The sequence below is a fragment of the Canis lupus genome, chromosome 5, assembly GCF_003254725.2.
Source record: "Canis lupus dingo isolate Sandy chromosome 5, ASM325472v2, whole genome shotgun sequence".
NCBI classification, from domain to species: Eukaryota; Metazoa; Chordata; class Mammalia; order Carnivora; family Canidae; genus Canis; species Canis lupus.
Window position 1 is genome coordinate 45,309,382 of NC_064247.1, and position 20,640 is coordinate 45,330,021.

The window sequence follows — 20,640 nt, forward strand, 5'->3', positions numbered from 1 at the left end:
AATATGTGATTACCAAATGTTACAGTAGCCCCGGTCAAATTTAGGGGGGAAACTAAAGCTTAGAAAAGTTAGGTCACTCACCTGATGTAATTGCATTCAAGCCCTAGTTCCTGCATTTCTGTATTTCCTGCAGATTCTTACCAGCATCCTGGCATATGTGAGAAAATGCCAGAGATCTGGCATTTTCATTGATTCTTCTACTTGGAAACAATATCAGGATCCATTCCCTTTTAGTTTTGGTTTTGAATACATGTCACCTATTCAGTAATTCAGGACTGGACGGCAGTAGGTCCTGCAAGCTCAGAAGTCTCCACGGTAAGAATAGCTAACACAGACTGAAGACTTTCTGCTGAACCTGTCCATACAGTAATTTTTAAAATGTTAGCTTCCTGAATCCTTTCTCAGAAACTGCCGCCTCCTCCTCCCTGTCCCTGTGTAACTTTATCATAGCACTTTTACATAGTATGTTCACGCTAACACACTCTAGTTTACTTACTGCATCTATTGCCATCTCCCCCAGCTAGAATATAAACTCCACAAGGGCTGTGTCTTCTTAGCTCAGTGATGTAAGTTCCTAGCAAGTAGAACCAGGCCTGGGCCATAATATGAGCTCAGATGTTTGTTGAATGAATGAACAGTCCTTAGAGGTGAATATCACTATCATCCCCATATTGCATGTAAGCAAACTGAAGTTTGTGCTATTAAATAATACGTGCAAATATGAAGCATTTTACTTCTTCAAAGTCCACTTTAAAAAATTAATTAATTAATTAATTAATTAATTTATTTATTTATTTATTTATTTATTTATTTATGAGAGACACAGAGAGAGAGGCAGAGATGCAGGCAGAGGGAGAAGCAGGCTCCATGCAGGCAGCCTGATGTGGGACTCGATCCCTGGTCTCCAGGATCACACCCTGGGCCGAAGGTGGCGCTAAACCACTGAGCCACCCGGGCTGCCCTCAAAGTCCACTTTTAAATGTTAGTGATTATAATTTCCTTTCTTCACTATTTTGTTGGAACGAGAAATTTAACATGAGAAAGAAGTTGGCTTGGCACTTCAGGCACCCTCCTTAGAAGAGAGAAGCATTTTGTATTTGTGAAATATGTAGATTGGGCCTTTTCTGTACTGTAGGAACTATAACTAGTATTGAGGTAAATAAGATATCTTTCCCTTGAATCTTTTTGTGGTGCCCCCAAGATTTGTAACACTGAAGGAATCAGCTTATATAAATGACTTGCTAATTCAAAGCTGTTTCATGGGCCTCTCCTGAGAGAGACTTTCAGAGTTGTGCAGGACGTGGGGGATGTGCATGCCTGCCTACCCACCTCTGCCCCTAAGTGCCAGGTTCTGGGACTCAGGCCCCCCTTCACTGGACTTCAGGCCCGCTCCACTGCTAGACAGCCACATTGTCAGAACATTCTTTGAGTTGTATCCCCAAATAACTTCAGCCCATTCTTCTGAGTCCTGCTCTCCAGGGAATGAAGAATAAATGAAATCATCCTTTCCTCTTCAGCCCTTCAAATACTGGTTTATTTGTACTCATTCTTTAGTTTTTCTTGTCCCAGTCCCTCAGACATTTCTCACATGGCATCTTTCCAGCCACTTTCCCATCACACGTGCTCCCATTGACATGCTCTCCAGTTCATTCATGACCAACGTGAATGTGTCAGCCCGTAGTCTAGGTGTGGTGTTGGGATCCCATCCATCGTTTTTTTGGCAATCATGCTATCCTGTTGGCTCATCCACACTCCCGAAGTCCTTTAGTGTGAACTACTGTGGAACTCAAGTAGGAAGAACTTACTGCACAGGTGGAACCAAGGATTAGTGAGGATTCTTAAAAATAATAGTGATCTCTGTGGACACTGTCCTTCATTTCTCTGTGCACGCCTGCTGCCACACCCAAGATAGTTATGGTGAGAACAACTGTTTATTGCACTCAAACTGTGTGTAAGGTGAGGTCTTAAGACACTTTACATTTACTACTTGTTTACCTTTCTAAACAACCATATTAATAGCTATTATTAAATTCTGTGTTACACTGAGGAGACAGAGATTAGGAGAGATTAGCTAAAATGCTGAAGATTGCGTAGCTTGTAATTGATGTAGCATTAATATGAGTCTGTGTTTGCCATCAAATCCCATGTTTGATAAGGTGCATTCCCAGGAACTACAAAGAAGACAAGTTTAGCTATACAAGGCTCCTGAAGATCCAAATTATTGTGCTCCTGTTCTGTGCCAGCTGTACCATATCTGTGTATCTCATTTGATCTTCGGGACAGTTCTGTGAGGAGAGCACTATTGTCGTCACCATTTTATAGGTGAGAAAACCATGGCTCAGAGGAGACAAAGCTAGGTTACTCACACAGCTACTTGCATTTAGAGCCAACATGCTTTCTGCCACACCATGCCACTTGTCAAAGATGGTTTTCAGCCCAACCCTAAGTGCCTCTCTCTCCCAGTGTTACCCACCATGAGAGTCTCCCCTCTCCTGTGCAGCATTTCCAAAAGCGGTGATTTCCCAAATTACCTAAGAGTAAAAGAAAAGAACCCTTGCCAAATTAGATGAGCATTTATTCATTATTAAAGACTTTCTATATGCATAGAAAGGGATTCTTTGGGCCAAGGGTCAGCTATGGAAACATAGTAGGAAGCTGGCTGAAGTTCTTAGAGCTCAGCTCAGATGGGGCCCATCGTGTTCCCTTCCTCTCCCATGGTATGACCCATCCATGAATTGTTGGTAAGTGCGGTGGCTGCTGGCAAGACCTGATCCTTTAGTGATGCTCACTTGAGGGCCATGGGCCCATCAGCCTTTGGGTGGAATTGACTTACTTGCCAAATTATAGGTCCAGAAATTTAGAGACCACTAGTAGGAATCTTGCCAAATCGCATTATATTCTTTGCATTTGCAAATAATGTAAGTGTTGACAAGATATTTATTACTTACATTATTCCATTTGTTTGTCCCAACCAATTGGGAATGGGCTAGTAAGGATTCATTGCTCTGTTTTGCAAATGAGGAATCAGAAACTCAGACTAAGAGACTTGCTTAGAGCCTCACAGTCTCTGACAGAGCCCAAGCACAGTCTATTCAAGCTGTGAATTCCACACATGTCCTCTGCTGTCTCTTTCACCTCACTCCTCTCTTGCACTATCTGCCAGACTTCTTGTACATCTTTGCCCTTACCATTGGCCTGTTGGCTGCGAGCAGTCAAAAGCTCAGAAAGAACTGAGTTGTACCAAGCTGGAACTGTGTTTTTCTTAGGCTTCACTTCCCAAGCCATCTGGTCACCCTGTCTTTCCACAAAACAGATGAGATGGTTTGTAGTTGTCATCAATCTTCACTGTCACCTGCAAGTCCAGTTGACCCTGCAACACTAAGCTGCTGTATACGTTCTTTCTGCCCAAGGAAGTACCTGTGTATCAATCTTAGTGCCACACTAACCATTTGAAAAACTTACAACTTCACTTAATTTCTCTAGGGTGGACAGTGAGTTAAGAAATTACTCTGGAAGCCAAGCCTTTCCTGTGGGTTGGCTCACTGAAAAACATCTGACCCAAAACTCACTCTGCTTTGGCTCTGGGCAAAAGGAACAGTGTCCACACCATCCAGCTTGGAATCAAAGCCTGCTGACCACCAACCCCACCTCTGTCCCCATCTCTCCCCAGCAACTATAAATCTAGCCTCCCTATCTAAAATGTCATCATTTCAAAAATGTTATATGAATAGAATCATAATATGTAACCTTTTGCAATTGTATTTTTTCTATTCAGCATAATTCCCCAGAGATTCATCCAGGTCATGCTATAGGTTTTTGTTTTTATTATCTAAAGAACATACATTAAAAAATTTTAACTTAGTTTTAATTTTTAAAAACTTTCAGTTAGGTTGTTTTGTTTTTGGTTAATTAAAATCTGTAGCCAGGGTTGCAGAGGCTAGCTGTCCCACTTCCTAGACAGGGGACTTCTGGATTTCTTAATTTTCCTGAGACTGCATGTCCTTACCTTTTCAATGAACATAATAATTAGACTTTTATATTTGACTTTTGAAAGTTTCAAGGCGAAGCATCCCAATTCCTTCCATTAATGGAGTTGCATTATCTTGATGCGAGGCAATGTCCTCTTTAGCCCTAGTAACTCCAAGTCCCCAGTACTTCAAGGACTGGGATAAACAGCAGGCTTCATGCATTATTTGGAAAGGAAAGACATTAGTCTTCCTTTCCAACTAGGGCCCGGCAGAATGGCTCCCGCAAAGAAGGGTGGCGAGAAGAAGAAGAGCCGTTCTGCCATCAACGAGGTAGTGACCAGAGAATACACCATCAACATTCACAAACGTATCCATGGAGTGGGTTTCAAGAAGCATGCCCCTCGGGCACTCAAAGAGATCCGGAAATTTGCCATGAAGGAGATGGGAACTCCAGATGTGCGCATTGACACCAGGCTCAACAAAGCTGTCTGGGCCAAAGGAATAAGGAATGTTCCATACCGTATCCGTGTGCGGTTGTCCAGAAAATGTAACGAGGATGAAGATTCACCAAACAAGCTCTACACGCTGGTTACCTACGTACCTGTCACCACTTTCAAAAATCTACAGACTGTTAATGTGGATGAGAACTAATCGCTGATTGTCAAATAAAGGTATAAAACTGCAAAAAAAAAAAAAAAATGGAAAGGAAAGACATTAGATTCAGTGACCTACCTTTCCTCTGACTCCCTGTCATTCATATTGCCCAAGAGAAAGGATCTGATTGGGTTGGTTGGCTATTTTCAATATAGAGAAACTGTAATGGGCTCACAGCAAGCCCCATGAAGGTGGTGTCCTTTCTCATGGCTTTCTTGTAGATACACTAAGAGCATCTATAACCTCTGTCTGCCCATCAGTCAGAAACAACCAAAGATGGAGATTGCCTGAGCAGATGATGACCATGTCGCTAGAGGGCCATAGAGCAGATATGGGACTATAAGCAGAGGATAAAACTGATCTCTGGATTAGTCGTAGATGAAGAGCAGAATTTATTCAACATAGTGAAAAAATGGCAAGTCCCCATTTAGCATTCTCAGAGAGGACTCTGGCTTTGAAAGGTTCTTAGGGCTTAACAGACCCCCATCGAGGACACTTTCACAAGATGGTTATGAAGAACAAAATTCAATGGCCAAGAATACTCTTGACTAATTATAAAGCCCTATACAAACACTAGGAATTTCACAGTCACCTGACTTAACATGAATTCAGTCTCATCAAAGTAGCTTTTTATGCCACTGGAAAGGAAATTTGTGTGCATGTGTTTTAAATAAGAGAGCCTGGTTTGTTATAGCTAAGAGGGTTAAATAGGAAAGTGAAATATAAATATATAGATGATATAGATATAGATACAGATATACATGCACTTGTGTTTCTGAAAGGAGACAGTAGAGTTCAGTGCTGAGCTGGAAATAAGTCTCTCACTAAGATCCTGTGAAATGTTTGTGGGTAGGAGCTACAGACTCAGATGATAGCTTCTTTGTTTCTTATGATAAAAGTAGGGAACAAAGGTCAGTCATCAGGCATGTCCAGGAAACCGGGCTAAGATAGATATCTAAAATAAACATAAATTAATTGAAAGATTACAAGCTCTAGCTCCTTCCTCAGACTCCACATTTGTGACTCAGAGAGGAACTAAACTACATCTTTGTATATTTAATCTAACAATTCATTCCCTTTTCAACCTTCAAAATAAGACCTTCTTTTAGGTCAGGTTCAGACTGAGGAAATGGGAGGACCAGCCACCTGGGATGAGCCCATCCCTTGTGAACACTGTAAAAGCTTGTTCCACTTGGCAGTGGTCCTCTTCATCTTGGTAATGAGTAACTCCTGGCTGCCACTGACCCCCTACTGAAGTGAGGGCTTCAGGAGCGCACAGGGAAATTTCTGTGTGCCTCTGCTTCTCAGTCTGTGAGCTGCCCAGCTCTGCCTGCCATCACTGGGCACTGATATGTTAGGGATGCCACAGACCAGATCACAGATCCTTCTTTTTCATGGTGAATTCTACTGTCTTGATTTTGTGTATCTATGACAGGAATAGGTGCAATAGGACATATCTTTGCATATACCCAAAACCCAAGTCCTGAGTGCCCCATCATCTCCTGTGCTCCCTTTTATCCCAGTATTTGCCATATTTTCTTGTCTTTATTATTTTTCTGTCATCTTCTCTAAAACACGAGCTCCTATGGGACAGGGACTAAGGTATTTTTTTGGTATCCCTTGCCTTTAGCAGAATGTCTAGCACACTGGGGCACCTTGGTGGCTCAGTGGTTGAGCGTCTCCCTTTGGCTCAGGGGCGCATGGGGCTCCTTGCAGGGAGGCAGCTTCTCCCTCCGCCTATGTCTCTCCCATGAATAAATAAAATCTTTAAAAAAAAAGAATGTCTAGCACACATAGGTGGTTTATAAATGTTTATTGACACAGAACCAGAATGCATCCATAGAAAGGTGAGCAGAATCTATAGAGAGGGGAAGGCCCTGGAATCCAGGTCCCACAAGGAGCTAGGGGTGTGCATGTATGCAAGTGTTTGTGGTGTGTAGACGTGGACAAAAATGTCCACGTCCTAATTCCTGGAACTTGTGAATATGTTATGTTCCCTGCCAAGAGGAAATCATAGTTGCAGATGAGATTAGGGTTTCTAATCTGCTGACCTTAAAATGGGGAGACTTGTGGATTATCCAGGTAGTCAGCACCATCACAGAGTTCTCTTAGGGAGGCAGAAGGGCAGAGACAGAGAAGGAGACATGAAGACAGAAGCAGAGGTTGGAGTGCCATGGCCACAAGCCGAGGAACATAATATAGGCAGCCTCCAGAAGTTGGAAAAAAGAATGGACTCCCCGCCCACCCCAGAGTCTCCAGAAGGAAGACATCTCTGCCAGCACTTTCATTTGAGCCCTGTAAGGCCTGTTTCAGCCTTCTGAACTCCCAAACTGAAAGATAATAAATTTGTTGTTTTAAGCCACCAAATTTGTGGTAATTTGTTACAGCAGCAATTAGAAACCAATATAGAGGCAAGCTTGGGAGGGCACCTGTGAAAAGTACCTAATAGAGATAAGGAACCTGGAATAGGAAATGGCTATGTGGGAGTAGCTCAGTCAGCACCCAAAGAGACCTTCCCAGTGGAATCACCCGAGATGACAATTAGTTAACAATAAGATCAGAGTTGGTAACAGCTCCATATATGCAGCATCTAGCCTCCCAAATAATGCTTCTAATAACTTGGAAGAAACCATAGTAGTGCATAGCGTGGAAGAGTCCATCACTCAGGCCTAGGTTGGAGTTCTCTGACACAGGTTGGAGTTCTCTGCCACCTATGACTATACAATCTGAAGCAAGTTACATAACCTCTCTAAGCCACAGTTTTCTCATCTGAAAACTGGGAATATATCTGTTTCTTTTTTTATTTATTTTTTTTTTATTTTTTAATTTTTATTTATTTATGATAGTCTCACACACACACACACAGAGAGAGAGAGAGAGAGAGAGAGAGAGAGAGGCAGAGAGAGAAGCAGGCTCCATGCACCGGGAGCCCGACGTGGGATTCGATCCCGGGTCTCCAGGATCGCGCCCCGGGCCAAAGGCAGGTGCCAAACCGCTGCGCCACCCAGGGATCCCTATCTGTTTCTTAACTAGGAGGGTTGTGGTGGAAGTCAGTAACACATGTAGTATGCTTGACATAATGCCTGTCACACAGGAAACAGTAATTGCTTTCTATTCCCGAAAATATACACACAATCTTAGGAGCCTTTAGAATAGCAGTGTTTGGGGTATCCCTATACTCCACACTCACTAGATCGTATGTAGAGTCTATGGGGAGTTCCAGGAACTAAAGTCAGAGAAGAACAATCAAGATGGTTAAAAGACCCCAAATCAGGTCATATAAAAAGAATGTCCAGATGAATGGAGAGTTTTGACATGAAGCTACTTTGAAATATTGTGAGATGAGGCTGGTTACATAATTTGTGGGGTCTGATGAAAAATGAAAGAGTGGGCCCCCTGGTTCCAAAAATAAATAAGAATTTCAGTGGGGGCTCCTGGATGGCTCAGTGGGTTAAGCGACCGACTCTTGATTTTGGCTCAGGTCATGATCTCACAGTCATGGGATCCAGCCCGCCATCAGGCTCCATGCTCAGTGTGGAGTCTGTTTCAGGTTCTTTCTCCCTCCCCATCAGCCCCTCCCTGCCCCTGCTTGCTCTCTCTCTCTCTCTCTCTCTCTCTCTCTCACAACTAAATAAAATTCTAATAACAATAACAAAAATTTGGGCAGCCTGGATGGCTCAGTGGTTTAGTGCCGCCTTTGGCCCAGGGTGTGATCCTGGAGACCCGGGATCAAGTCCCATGTCGGGCTCCCTGCGTGGAGCCTGCTTCTCCCTCTGCCTATGTCTGTACCTCTCTCTGTCTCTCTCTGTGTCTCTCATGAATAAATAAATAAAATCTTAAAAAATTTTTTTTCAAAACGACGACAGCAGCAGAGCATTAACCCAGCCTGGGAACCTTTGGGCTCAGGGCCCCGCGGAGCGCACACGCCCAAAGCTGGCCTTGGCTCTTGCCAGGTAAGTGACAGAGTCGCCCTGGGAAGCAGGGGTGAGCGTCGCCGCCAGGGAGCCCGAGGCCTTGAAGGATGATAAGGGCGGGACCTTGAGCAGAATGAGGAGCACATAGGAAGGTGGTGAGGAGAACCCGAGGAGCCGAACGCCAGAGCCCGGCAAGAGGAAGGCCGGTGACCTGGGCCCGCAGAGCCCCCGCAGCGCGCCGTGTGGTGCCCCGGGAACCGCCCACAGAACATCGGACTGATGGGCCCCTTTGCCTCCGCGGAGCAGTCCTGGAAGCTTGACAGCGACCATGTGGTACCTCCCCAGAATCTGACGGGCCACAGCGGCTTCCTTCTCTTCAAAGAAGGAATTCAGCCCATGTGGGAAGATGATGCAAACAGAAGTGGTGGCAGGTGGGTTGTTTGCCTGTGGAAGGCCTTGGCATCCTGTTGCCTGGCTGTGTTGAGGCGACAGTTCACCATGGGGAGGAAGTCCGCAGCCCTGTGGTGGATGTGGCTTCGGGAGGATACTATTTCACTATAGAATAAGCCTGGCAGCGACCTAGCAACCACAGCCCGAACACAGACATGCGTTTGTCCGAAATGGATGGGAGGTCTCCATCCGGTCCTTCCAGCTCCTCACCCAAGGGACGTCCGTGCCCTGCACGATCCCCCTTTGCACTCACTCCTGGGGGGGCTGATTCTGCTACATACCCTCCAGCATCTCTGACTTTATAAAGCAGAAAAATGGAGAATGTGATTTAGTAATAGAGAAACTGTATTTTAATGGAGTTTTGTGGAGGAGTGTCAACTTTTTGTTTTGCTGTGTGCCTTCCAGACACCTCCTGAGCATTCCGTTATGCTCTCCTCACACTGTGTGAAAGGGCATCATGACCATGTGTACAAGCCAGAGCTGTCGCCTGAGAGTTATGTCAGTATTATGAACGACAGTGCATCCAGGAAAAGCTTTTTGTTGGAGAGTCCTGGAAATAGCTGTAAATGTTCTCTTCTAGCCCTGCCATTAAATTATTGGGACATTTTGTTTATTTCTCTTCCCTCTTCCCCCAAACCCTCCACTTTCTGAAAATGTGTTACTGATTTTGTATCGTCTCCTGCCTGCACTCTCCACCTCCCTCCTGGAGCACTCTTTCCTTTTTAGATGCTGCCACATGTAGAGTCCATTTTAATCTAGGGAGTCACACGGGTTTCACTGAGGTGGCTTAGGAAGTGTGCCTGGTAAATTAAGCTGTAGCAGAATCCATTCTGATTAAGAGCTAGATTATAATACATGTTCTAAGTACAGGACTTGGAGCAGAGGGCAATGACTATAATAATTGTCTCAGATGAGCAGTTGTCAAGCCTATTTCGGTGGGTTCTTACACACCCTTTATTGAGGAAGGAAAGTGGAATGCTGGGTGTTGTCAGGCACTAAAATTGGTAAATTCTATAATCTGAAACTGGGACATCTGGAGAAAAAGTGACCTTGATGAATGTCTTCATTTGCATGGCTGTGCTTGTCTGTGGCGGTTAGAAAAACCTGCTTTCAGTTCTCATCGCTTGGTATGTACGTTAGCAAATGTGTGCTGATCCACAATGCCCAGACAGAAACCTCTTTAAGGTTGGTACTTTTGAATGCTTTAAAAATGAGCAGTTACTCATCAGAGTACCTAGGGTTCCAATAAGTAATGATTAAGAGCTCTTATAGGGAGGTGCCTGGCTGGCTCAGTTGGTAGAGCACGTGACTCATCTTGGGGTTTTAAGTTTAAGCCCCATGATGGGTGTAGAGATCACTTAAAAAAAAATAGTATCTTTTTAAAAAGAGTGTGGGGTGGTGCTGGGTGGCTCAGTCACTTAAGTGCCTGAATCTTGATTTCAGCTTAGATCGTGATCTCAGGGTTGTGAGATCAACCCCTACATGGGCTTCCATGCTGGGTGTGGAGCCTGCTTAAGATTCTCTCTCTCCCTCTCCTTCTGCTCCTACCCCCCACTCTCTCACTAAAATAAAAAAATAATAAAAATATACAACTTATTTTTATTTTTTAAAAAATATTTTCTTTATTTATTCATGAGAGACACAGACTGAGAGAGAAAGAGGCAGAGACACAGGCAGAGGGAGAAGCAGGCTCCATGCAGGGAGCCCAATGAGGGACCGGATCCCAGGACTCCAGGATCACACCCTGGACCAAAGCCAGGCGCTAAACCACTGAGCCACCCAGGGATCCCCTACAACTTATTTTTAAATATGAAAGAGTTCTATAGCCATTCCCAAGTACTGTCTTTTTTCACTCTCATGAGCAAAGACTTTAGTACCTTGAATTAGTCTTTCTTTAATATGTACCCGTGAAAGCCCAACCTATTTTTTCCAAACTAGCTTAAGAAGTCTTTTTATTTATTTTGACTCCACTGGTCTCTGGTATGCTATGACATAACACAGCTATGGTTATGATATCACCTGTTCTAGAGACAGATAGAAAAATGATCTGCTGGGGATAGGGAATTCGTCTCCACTTTGCACTGTCAGAGCTATTTTCCCATGACCCCTTTGCTGATTTTCCCATCCAAGTACTAACCAACCTACTTAGCTTCCGAGATCAGACGAGATCGGGCGCGTTCAGGGTGGTATGGCCGTAGACCCTTTGCTGGTTTTCCATCTGCAATTGGCCCCTGCTCTCTTCTGCTACTCTTCTCTTTCCATCCTTCTGTTCATGTATGCACGTACATGCACAGGCACGCACATACGTGTCTGCTTTCTCCTTGTGACACTGATAATCATTTTCTGCCCACAGAGAGGCTTGTGATCCAAGATGCTCTAAGAATGAATTTTCAAGTAGTTTTGCAGTGGAGAGGGAACTGTGGTGAGTGATTGCCTTTTCAGAGCAATTGTCTGTTGCAGCAATAAATGGAAATGTCAGGAGGGAAGAAGGGATAGACTTGACCTCAACAGGACTAGAATGAAAGGGGAAGAATTATAGAAAAAACATGAGGCAACAAACTGATGGTTGCCAGAGGGGAGGAGCTTGGAAGAGAGGCAAAATGGGTGAAGGGGAGAGGGAGATACAGGCTTCCGGGTATGGAACAAATAAGTTTGGTAATAAAAGGCACAGCATAGGGAATGTAGTCTGTGATATTATAATGACATGATAAGGCAACAGGTGGTAGCTACACTTGTGAACACAGCATAATGTGTACCCTTCTCAAATCACTGTGTTGTACACCTGAAAGTAATGTAGAATTGGGTAGCAACTAAAGCAAAGAAACAAACATGAGGGAGAACTTCGTAATAAATCAACCCAAGATGCTTCAGCACTTCTGTCACCAGAGGTGTTCAAGCACAGAGGGTGGGCAGCCACTTTGCAGTTACTTTATACTTGAGGGCAGAAAGCTCCTCCTCATTAAAAGTGTTTAGAAGGTGAGAAATGAAAAAATTAACCAAATGACTTCCAAAATTACTTCCAATTCTGAAACTAGATTATTCTATCAAATATTTTAAGAGAGGGGATTTGAAGAGCCCTCCAACTTTTCTCAACAATTTAATGCAATTTTTGTGCCTAGGGCTTCAGGGAGTGGAGGAACGGGAACAAAATGGGGAAGGACTGATAGTGAGCAGGGGATTTCTTTGGGGGATGATAAAAAGGTTCTAAAATTAACTATGGTGGTGGCTGAACAGGTCTGTGTATATGTACTAAAAACCATTGAGTTTTAGGCTTTAAATGGGTGAATAGTATTGTATGTAAATCATAGCAATAGAGTTCTTTTTTTTTTTTTTTTAAAGTAGGATAATGCAAGCAAATTCTTAGCAGAGGCAACAAGAGGAACCAGGAAAGAGTCGGAAAACAGCAGGTATGTGGCTAGGTGAGCAGAGCACAGTGTCTGGGCTTGGTGGAGTGAATGGCTGAGGGGTTCATCCTTAAGTCTACCCAGAGCCGAATGCTTGATGGATATTGAAACATAAAGCTCAAAAGCATCATTAGGGAGCAGAAGGAACAGTTTCAATGCCGGTGACCACTGTGACTAACTAGCACATCCCCTGGCTTTCTGAACGCCTTGATTACACAGAAAGGGAGGAAACCCCAATGATTCTGAAAATTAAATGTCCCATCGTTTATTGAGTGAGATCTCAATGTAGATTAAACTTGAGTTAGAGGAATACTGCAATAAAGCTGGTTGAAGGGGGAGGGATATTTTAATGCAATTTTTTAACAATATAGAACACACACACACACACACACTTAGACACACACACACACACAACACACATCTTTCCTAGCATCACAGCTTTCAATATATTTTCCCTACTGTAATCATTCCACTTATATACAGTTTTTCTGTTTGTGCATTTTCATGATTACATAAAATTCTATCGAATGGACATTGTGTGATTTATTGTTTCCTAACTGTTGGGTGGCTCAGTTCTTTCCAATGTTTAATTATTATAAAAGCAATGCTCTAGATATTTTTGCATACACAGCTTCTCTTCACTCTTGAAATACTTTATTGGAATAATTAGAATTCGCTTGGTTGCAAATTATATAGCACATTGGAACAGCCTAGGTAAAAAAGATTGTGTTGATAAGCATATGGATACAAAATATAAGGCACATGTAGGAATTGGAAAGTTATCCAGAACTCCTCATTTTCCCTCTCTGGTCTCTTGTTTTCCTTAGATGGCCTTTCTCTGCCTACTCTTGATTTCCTTATAACTTTGACTCGCAGAGGGCTTCAACTTGCCTTGGAGCCAGAGACCCAAGATTTCTGTCAGAAGAGTCCAGAACCAACCATTCATTATCTGATAAAAATTTTTACGTCTCTTATATCAAATTCCTGAGCAAGAATTTGATTAGCCAAGCTTCCCTGACTTTATGACTCGTGCTTTCCTCTGATTGGTGGAGAGGGTACCTTCTGACATCTGCCTAGATTTATTTACTATTATTTATTATTATTATTTTCCATTTGTTTTTATTGAAGTTTGATTTCCCAACATATGGTATAACACCCAGTGCACATCACCCAGTTACCCCCCCCCCCCCCCGCCTCCCCTTCCACAACCCTTTGTTCATTTCCCAGAGTTAGGAGTCTCTCGTGGTTTGTCTCCCTCTTTAATTTTTCCTACTCAGTTTCCCTCCTTTCCCTTATAATCCCTTTCACTATTTCTTATGTTCCACATATGAGTGAAATCATATGATGACTGTCTTTCTCTGATTGACTTATTTCACTCAGCATAATACCCTCCAGTTCCATCCACTTTGAAGCAAATGGTGGGTATTTGTCCTTTCTGATGGCTGAGTAATATTCCATTGTATGCATAGACCACATCTTCTTTATCCATTCATCTTTCGATGGACACCGAGGCTCCTTCCACAGTTTGGCTATTGTGGGCATTGCTGCTATGAACACCGGGGTGCACATGTCCTGCCATTTCACTGCAGCTGTATCTTTGGGGTAAATACCCAGTAGTGCAATTGCTGGGTCATAGGGCAGTTCTATTTTTAGCTTCTTGAGGAACCTCCACACCTCCACACTTTTCCAGAGTGGCTGTACCAGTTCACATTCCCGCCAACAGTGCAAGAGGGTTCCCCCTTCTCCACTTCCTCTCCAACGATTTGTTGTTTCCTGTGTCTTCTTAATTTTCATCGTTCTTACTAGTGTGAGGTGGTAGCTCATCGTGGTTTTGATTGTATTTCCCTGATTCTGCCTAGATTTAAATCAAACCTACTACTTACTAGCCATTTAGCCAGTTCCTTGGCTTCCCTGTGTCTCTATTTGTCTGTCTGTAACATGAGTATAACAGAGGCACCTACTGAATGAGATTATTGGAAAGATGAAATAAAATATCCCTTGTCAAGAATATAAGACGTCCTCAAAATGTGTTGACTGTTAGTTTTCTTTAAATTTTGTATATGGGAAAATATACGTATTTTAAATTTTTACATATTTTTAAATTTCCCATTTTAATCTTTTTAAAAAAAGGTTTCATTTATTTATTTGACAGAGACAGAGAGAGTGCACAGGCAGGAGACGGGTAGGCACAGGGAGAGGGAGAAGCAGGCTCCTCACAGAGCAGTGAGCCTGATGCAGGCCTCAATTCTAGGACTCTGGGATCATGACCTGAGCCAAAAGCAGACACTTAACCACCTGAGCCACCCAGGCACCCCATTTTAACCATTTTAAGGGTACAATTCAGTGGCCTTAAGCATATTCATGCTGTTGTACAACCATCACCACTATTCATCCTTAGAACTTTTTCGTCATTCCAAACTGTAGCTCTTGTTTTCTAAATTATCATCATCATGATTATTTCAAATATGGCTTCCTGGGTCCACCTTTGGAAGAATGTGATGGAGACTCTTCCCAAAGAAAGGAGCATGGTGCATAGGCACTCTCAGTTCCTATGAAACCATCGTACATTTGTAATTCTTTAGGAATTACAGAGCATGTTCACGCATTATTTTATTAAGGAAAGACTTCTTGAAGCAGTAAAAGTTGTAACCTTATTTTATAGGAAAGGGCACTGTGGGTCAGGACATGTGATTTGCCCAATATCTCCCAACTTGCCTGCAGAGTCAGGACTCAAAGTCAAGTCTTCTCACTCTAAGTTCATGCTTTTTTGCATGACAACTTAGAGATGTGATCAGTCAAGCCAGGCTTTCTACCGATTTGTTGACAGTTCCTACTACCTACTCTAGTTCAGACTGTGAGAAGGAAGAGAGGACTTCTCAAATTGAGACTGACTTGTGGGTGGGTCTCTCTGGGAAGTAGAGGCAGGCCTGTAAGAACTCAGACATTTGGTGTAGCCAGTTTGCATCCTTAACATGTGGGAAAAGCAACAATCATTTGGTGATTCTGTGAAAACCAGAGTGGAGGGATTGGTTAATGGACCTCTTAACTTTTACCTTGAGAAAGTTCCAAAATATTTGCTGGAAACAAATGGCATTGCTAAGCAGATTTTTCAAATGGGCTATAGAAGAAGATACCATTAGAATCAAAATGGGCAAGTTTCTGCTGGTGCTTTATGGTTTATACAAAGAAACATATTTTGTCTGATTGGTGTGATTAATTTTTTTTGTCATATGCCAAAAGTTCATTTTATATAAAAACCACAGGAAGAAAGCTGTGTGGACTCAAGCTACCCCCATAGCACCTTTCTAACAACTAGATTAATGTCTGCTATTAGGCAATCTTTCCATTAAATTAATGGATATTTTTTTGGATGAGACATTCACCTTCCATTTGGCACTCTGACTCATTTCCTTGCTGCTTGTTCTGAAAGAAAATCACTTAGGATAACTGAACACCTTAGTGCAGTTGAGCTTTTATTATGTCTGTTCTGAACACTCCTTTTGTATAAAATTTGTGGATTCTCCTGTGCTCTTTCATATCAATACACATATCTTCTCTTTTGGCTTTGGGCCTGATCCCAGCCTTCTTTGCCACCCTGATCCCACTCCATCCATGCTGCTTTGTTTTCCTCAATTCTATATCAGTTATAGAATATAATAGTAACTCTCAACTATGTTTGCTTCAGCCAATCCTATATCTTTACCTAGGCTCTACTTGTCTTTCCTTTCATCCATGTGGAACACCTTTCCCTTTCAGCCTCCCTGAATATTTCCATCCTTCACTGCCAGTAAAATCCCATGTATTCTCTAAGGCTTTCCTGACAATTTCAATGCATATAGATTTCATCCCTCTGGGAATTCATCTACCTTATAAATTACAACCATCATTTTTGGAGGACCTATTAAGTGCCAGTCCCATGATCTCTATTCCTCATTACAACTGTATGAGGTCATTATTGTCATCCTCATTTTATAAAAGAGGAAACCAAGGGTCAGAAAGGTTAGATAACTTGTCACATGCCCTAAATTACTAAACTGAGAACTTAACTACAGGAGTAAATGATCCTAAAGCTCTTCCTTTTTCTGCCTGTGCTGGCTCCTAACACTCTACTACCCCGAGGTGTTGTCTAAGTGCTCTGGGTGCACTAGTCTTCTCTTCTCATTTAGTTCTTGAAATCAGAGATTATATCATTTAAGAATTGCACTCAGCTGCTAGTTACAGAGATCCAGAGAGATGATGGCTTCAATAAGGTAGAAGTGGATTTTTCTTGCACTTAACAGGAGTTCTGAGAAAACAGGCCAGGTGATAATGTGGACCTTAGAAGAGTATTATGGGCCTAGCCTCTTTTAGCTCTTCCCTTTACCACCCCCACAATGTGAGCCTGATTGTTGTGGTTACAAGATGACTTCTGAAAGTCCAGTCATCATATCTGTGTTCCAGGCAAGATGGAGGAAAAGAGGAAGGGAAAGTGTTGGCCTCACAGTCAAATTCTTCAAACCTTTTCCAGAAACCTCACCTTATAACTTTGGTTTATGCCTTGTTGGCCACCACATCTGCAAGGAAGGCTGGGAAATATTTTATAGCAGAGTACACTGACTCACCCAACAATAAAGGTATTCTGTTTGAGAAAGAAATGGATGTTGAATAGGCAACTAGTGATCTCTGCCACCAAGACCCATGTCCTGGCCTTCTTCTGTATTTTTACAGCACCTAGAAGGTGCCAGATATACACTGGTGGAGAGTACAATGTAGAGAAATACAGAGTGGAAAATGTAATTTAGAAAACTGATAAATGAAGAAACAGTAGCCTTGTGTGATGTCTAATTTATAAATACTTCATAAGAAAATAAATACGCACTTTTCCCCCCTAAACAATCCTGCTGTCACTCAGCTTCCTGTACAGAATGCTTATAAAATGAACATCAAGATTAAGAAAATGAGGCCAAGTCTTTTGAAATTATTTTGAGTAGACTCATTGTTTCTTTCGGCCTTTATTCTTTGCATACATTTTATTTCCATTTACAAAATTGAAATAATAAAATGTTCTGTTTTGCAAAAGAACTCATTGCAAACAACCACTTCTGACAAAATGACCAGTACTCAGGCAATGTCTGATGAGCACTTAGAGAAAAAGAGTAGATTACATTTCCAATAGAAATTAGTGTTACGTATTTCTGGAACTCTCCTGAGTTCTTATTTTGATTTGCAAAATAATTCAACTGCTTGAAAGAAAGATCGATGGTGATTACCTGAACTGTTTTCCCAGCCCCCAGATTAACATCAAGAGAGGGTCTTTATTTGAGATTAAAAGCACACTTTTGTAACTTTTAATTTTTAAATGATTTTATATTTAGAAGAAATTTGTAAGAATAAAATTAGGAATCCTGTATGCACTTTACACAACATCACCAACTGTTTACAGTTTGGCGCATTTGCTTTATCATTCTCTTTTTCTCTGTCTTTCTATGGTATGTGTGTATGACTTTTCTGAAAATTTTGAAAATAAATTGGAGATGTCATGTGCTAGGAGACCCCTAAACACTTCAGAGTAGTGGTTGAGAAAAGTATATTCTTTTATATAACCTAAGCAAAATGATCAAAAAAAGACATTTGCCATTGATATAATACTCATTCAATTCATGGTTCATGGGCAAATTCCATTATAATTGCCCCAATGATGTCCCTTATAGCTATTTTATTTTCCCAAGCCAGAATCCAGTCTCAGATCATGCATTCCATGTAGTTGTCATGTCTCTTTAATCTGGAACAATTTCTCAGCCTTTCTTTGATTTTCTCTAATTTGAAATTAAAAAAACAACAACAGTAAGACAGTTATTTGTTAGAATGTCCTTCAACTTGGATTTGTCTGACTTGCCTCATGATTACATTCAGATTATACATTTTTTGGTGAGAATTTCACAGAAGTGGTATTGTGTGCTTTCACTGTGTCATATGCAGAGGCACACAATATTGGTTCATCTTGGGGTACTTGGGTGGCTCAGTAGGGTTAAGCATCTGCCTTCATATCAGGTCATGATCCCTGAGGTCCTGGGATCAAGACCCATATCCCTTCTCAGTGGGGCGTCTGCTTCTCCCTCCCCCCACCCTCCTCGTGCTCTTTTGCATGAGCACTATCTCAAATAAATAAAATCTTTTAAAAAAGTCTTTAAAATACATTGTTTTGTCTTAATGCTAGTGATGCCAATTTGGATCACTTGTTGAGGTGGCATCTGCCAGATTTATTCATTGTCTAAGTACTATTTCCTTTGTAATTAATAAATGATTTGTAGGAAGGTTTTTTTTTTTCTTTTTAATGATACAGTTTTGCAAAGTTTCTTGAAGTTAGATGCAAAGTTGCAAGAAGTTAGATGCTTGACCTTCATGGAAATGTTAAATGATCCTAGATATGAAGTCTGCATCAGAGAGAGAAAGGTTTAGGGATCCCTGGGTGGCGCAGTGGTTTAGCGCCTGCCTTTGGCCCAGGGCGTGATCCTGGAGACCCGGGATCAAATCCCACATTGGGCTCCCGGTGCATGGAGCCTGCTTCTCCCTCTGCCTGTGTCTCTGCCTCTCTCTCTCTCTCTCTCTCTCTCTGTGTGACTATCATAAATAAATAAAAAAAAATAAAATAGAAAGAGAAAGGTTTAGTAATATCTACCAACTTTTAGATGATTTGTGTGGTTTTATCAGTTTTATTCCTTCCTTCTTTCTTTATTTTCATGTGACATATATTTAATGGCATTTGCTATGTACCGGTCACTACTGTAGGGATAGAGTAACAGACAAAGTTTCCTGACTTGACAACAATTATAGTCTCATCAAAGAAGACAGGCGATATAGAAGCAAACTTTTTAATTTTTATTTCTATTTTTTATTTTTAAAAAAGATTTTATTTATTTGAAGAGAGAGAGAGAGAGAAAGCATGAGCAGGTGGGGGGGAGGTGGAGAGGGAGAAGCAGACTCCCCACTGAGCAGGGAGCCTGATGTGAGGCTCGATCCCAGGACCCTGAGATCATGACCTGAGCTGAAGGCAGATGCTCAACCCACTGAGCCACCCAGGTGCCCTAGAAACAAACTTTTTTTAGTCCTATGGAGTAAGTGCTAGGGAGGAAAATCAAGCCAGAAGGGGGAATAAAGCTTGCAAGGGGGTTGTTATTGTAATTAGAGATGGACTGAGGTGTCACTAGGGTGATATGAGCAGAGACCTGAGGCAGACAAGGGAACAATGTCTGAAGGAAAGACATGCCAGGCAGAGGAGATATGTCAAAGAGAAGAAATCTAAAATATAGAATAACTACAAGTTCACCCAAGGGAGTCATAAAGGAAGCCAAGGCGTTTCTCTGGAGCACAACAGCACTCTACCTCCCTTCTGTGAGTCTGATTCTAGGCATGAACAGAATGAGCAGATGGATGTCAGGGGGGTTGTGGCCTTGTAGGGTGTGCCACTCAGACCTCTTTCCAAGAAAGAACCTGTTTCAAGGCATGCAGAGAGCTGAGAGTTTCCAGCTGTGGCACCTTCTGGATCTACCCCAGCATGTGAGGTCTAAGCATTTTCCCCCAGGCAGTCCTTAGCCAGTGACTGAGCATGATAGAGATACTTGAGTATGACAACTATTCTACAACATGAGACTCCTTTTTGTTGTTGTTGTTCTTTAAGTTTTCATTTTAATCACCCAGTGCTCATCACAACAAGTGCACTCCTTAATCCCCATCACCTATTTCACCCATTTCCCCCACCTGCCTCCCCTCTGATAACCATCAGCTTATTGTCTATAGTTAAGAGTCTGTTCTTGGTTTGCCTCTCTCTCTTTTTTCCCCTTTGCTCATGTGTTATGTTTCTGAAACTCCACATATGAGTGAAATTATATGGTATTTGTCTTTCTCTGACTTATTTCACTTAGCATATCTTCTAGAGCCATCCATGTTATTACAAATGGCAAGATTTCACTCTTTTTATGGCTGAATAATATTCCTTTTTTAAACATTTTTATTTATTTATGATAGTCATACAGAGAGAGAGGCAGAGACACAGGCAGAGAGAGAGAAGCAGGCTCCATGCACCGGGAGCCCGACGTGGGATTTGATCCCGGGTCTCCAGGATCACGCCCTGGGCCAAAGGCAGGTGCCAAACCGCTGCGCCACCCAGGGATCCCCTGAATAATATTCCTGTGTGTGTGTGTGTGTGTGTGTGTGTGTGTGACATCTTCTTTATCCATTTATCAATCAGTGGCCACTTGGGCTGCTTCCATA

At 42.2% G+C, this 20,640-nt stretch overlaps 1 protein-coding gene across 1 annotated transcript; it reads left to right on the plus strand.

Moving 5' to 3' along the window:
• Positions 1 to 4,197: 4,197 nt before the first annotated feature.
• On the plus strand, positions 4,198 to 4,683 carry LOC118354883 (60S ribosomal protein L31-like). Its single transcript, XM_035717019.2, has one exon. It carries the CDS (start codon positions 4,242 to 4,244, stop codon positions 4,617 to 4,619), a length of 378 nt encoding a protein of 125 aa, XP_035572912.1. The 5' UTR covers positions 4,198 to 4,241; the 3' UTR covers positions 4,620 to 4,683.
• The last annotated feature ends 15,957 nt before the right edge of the window (positions 4,684 to 20,640 follow it).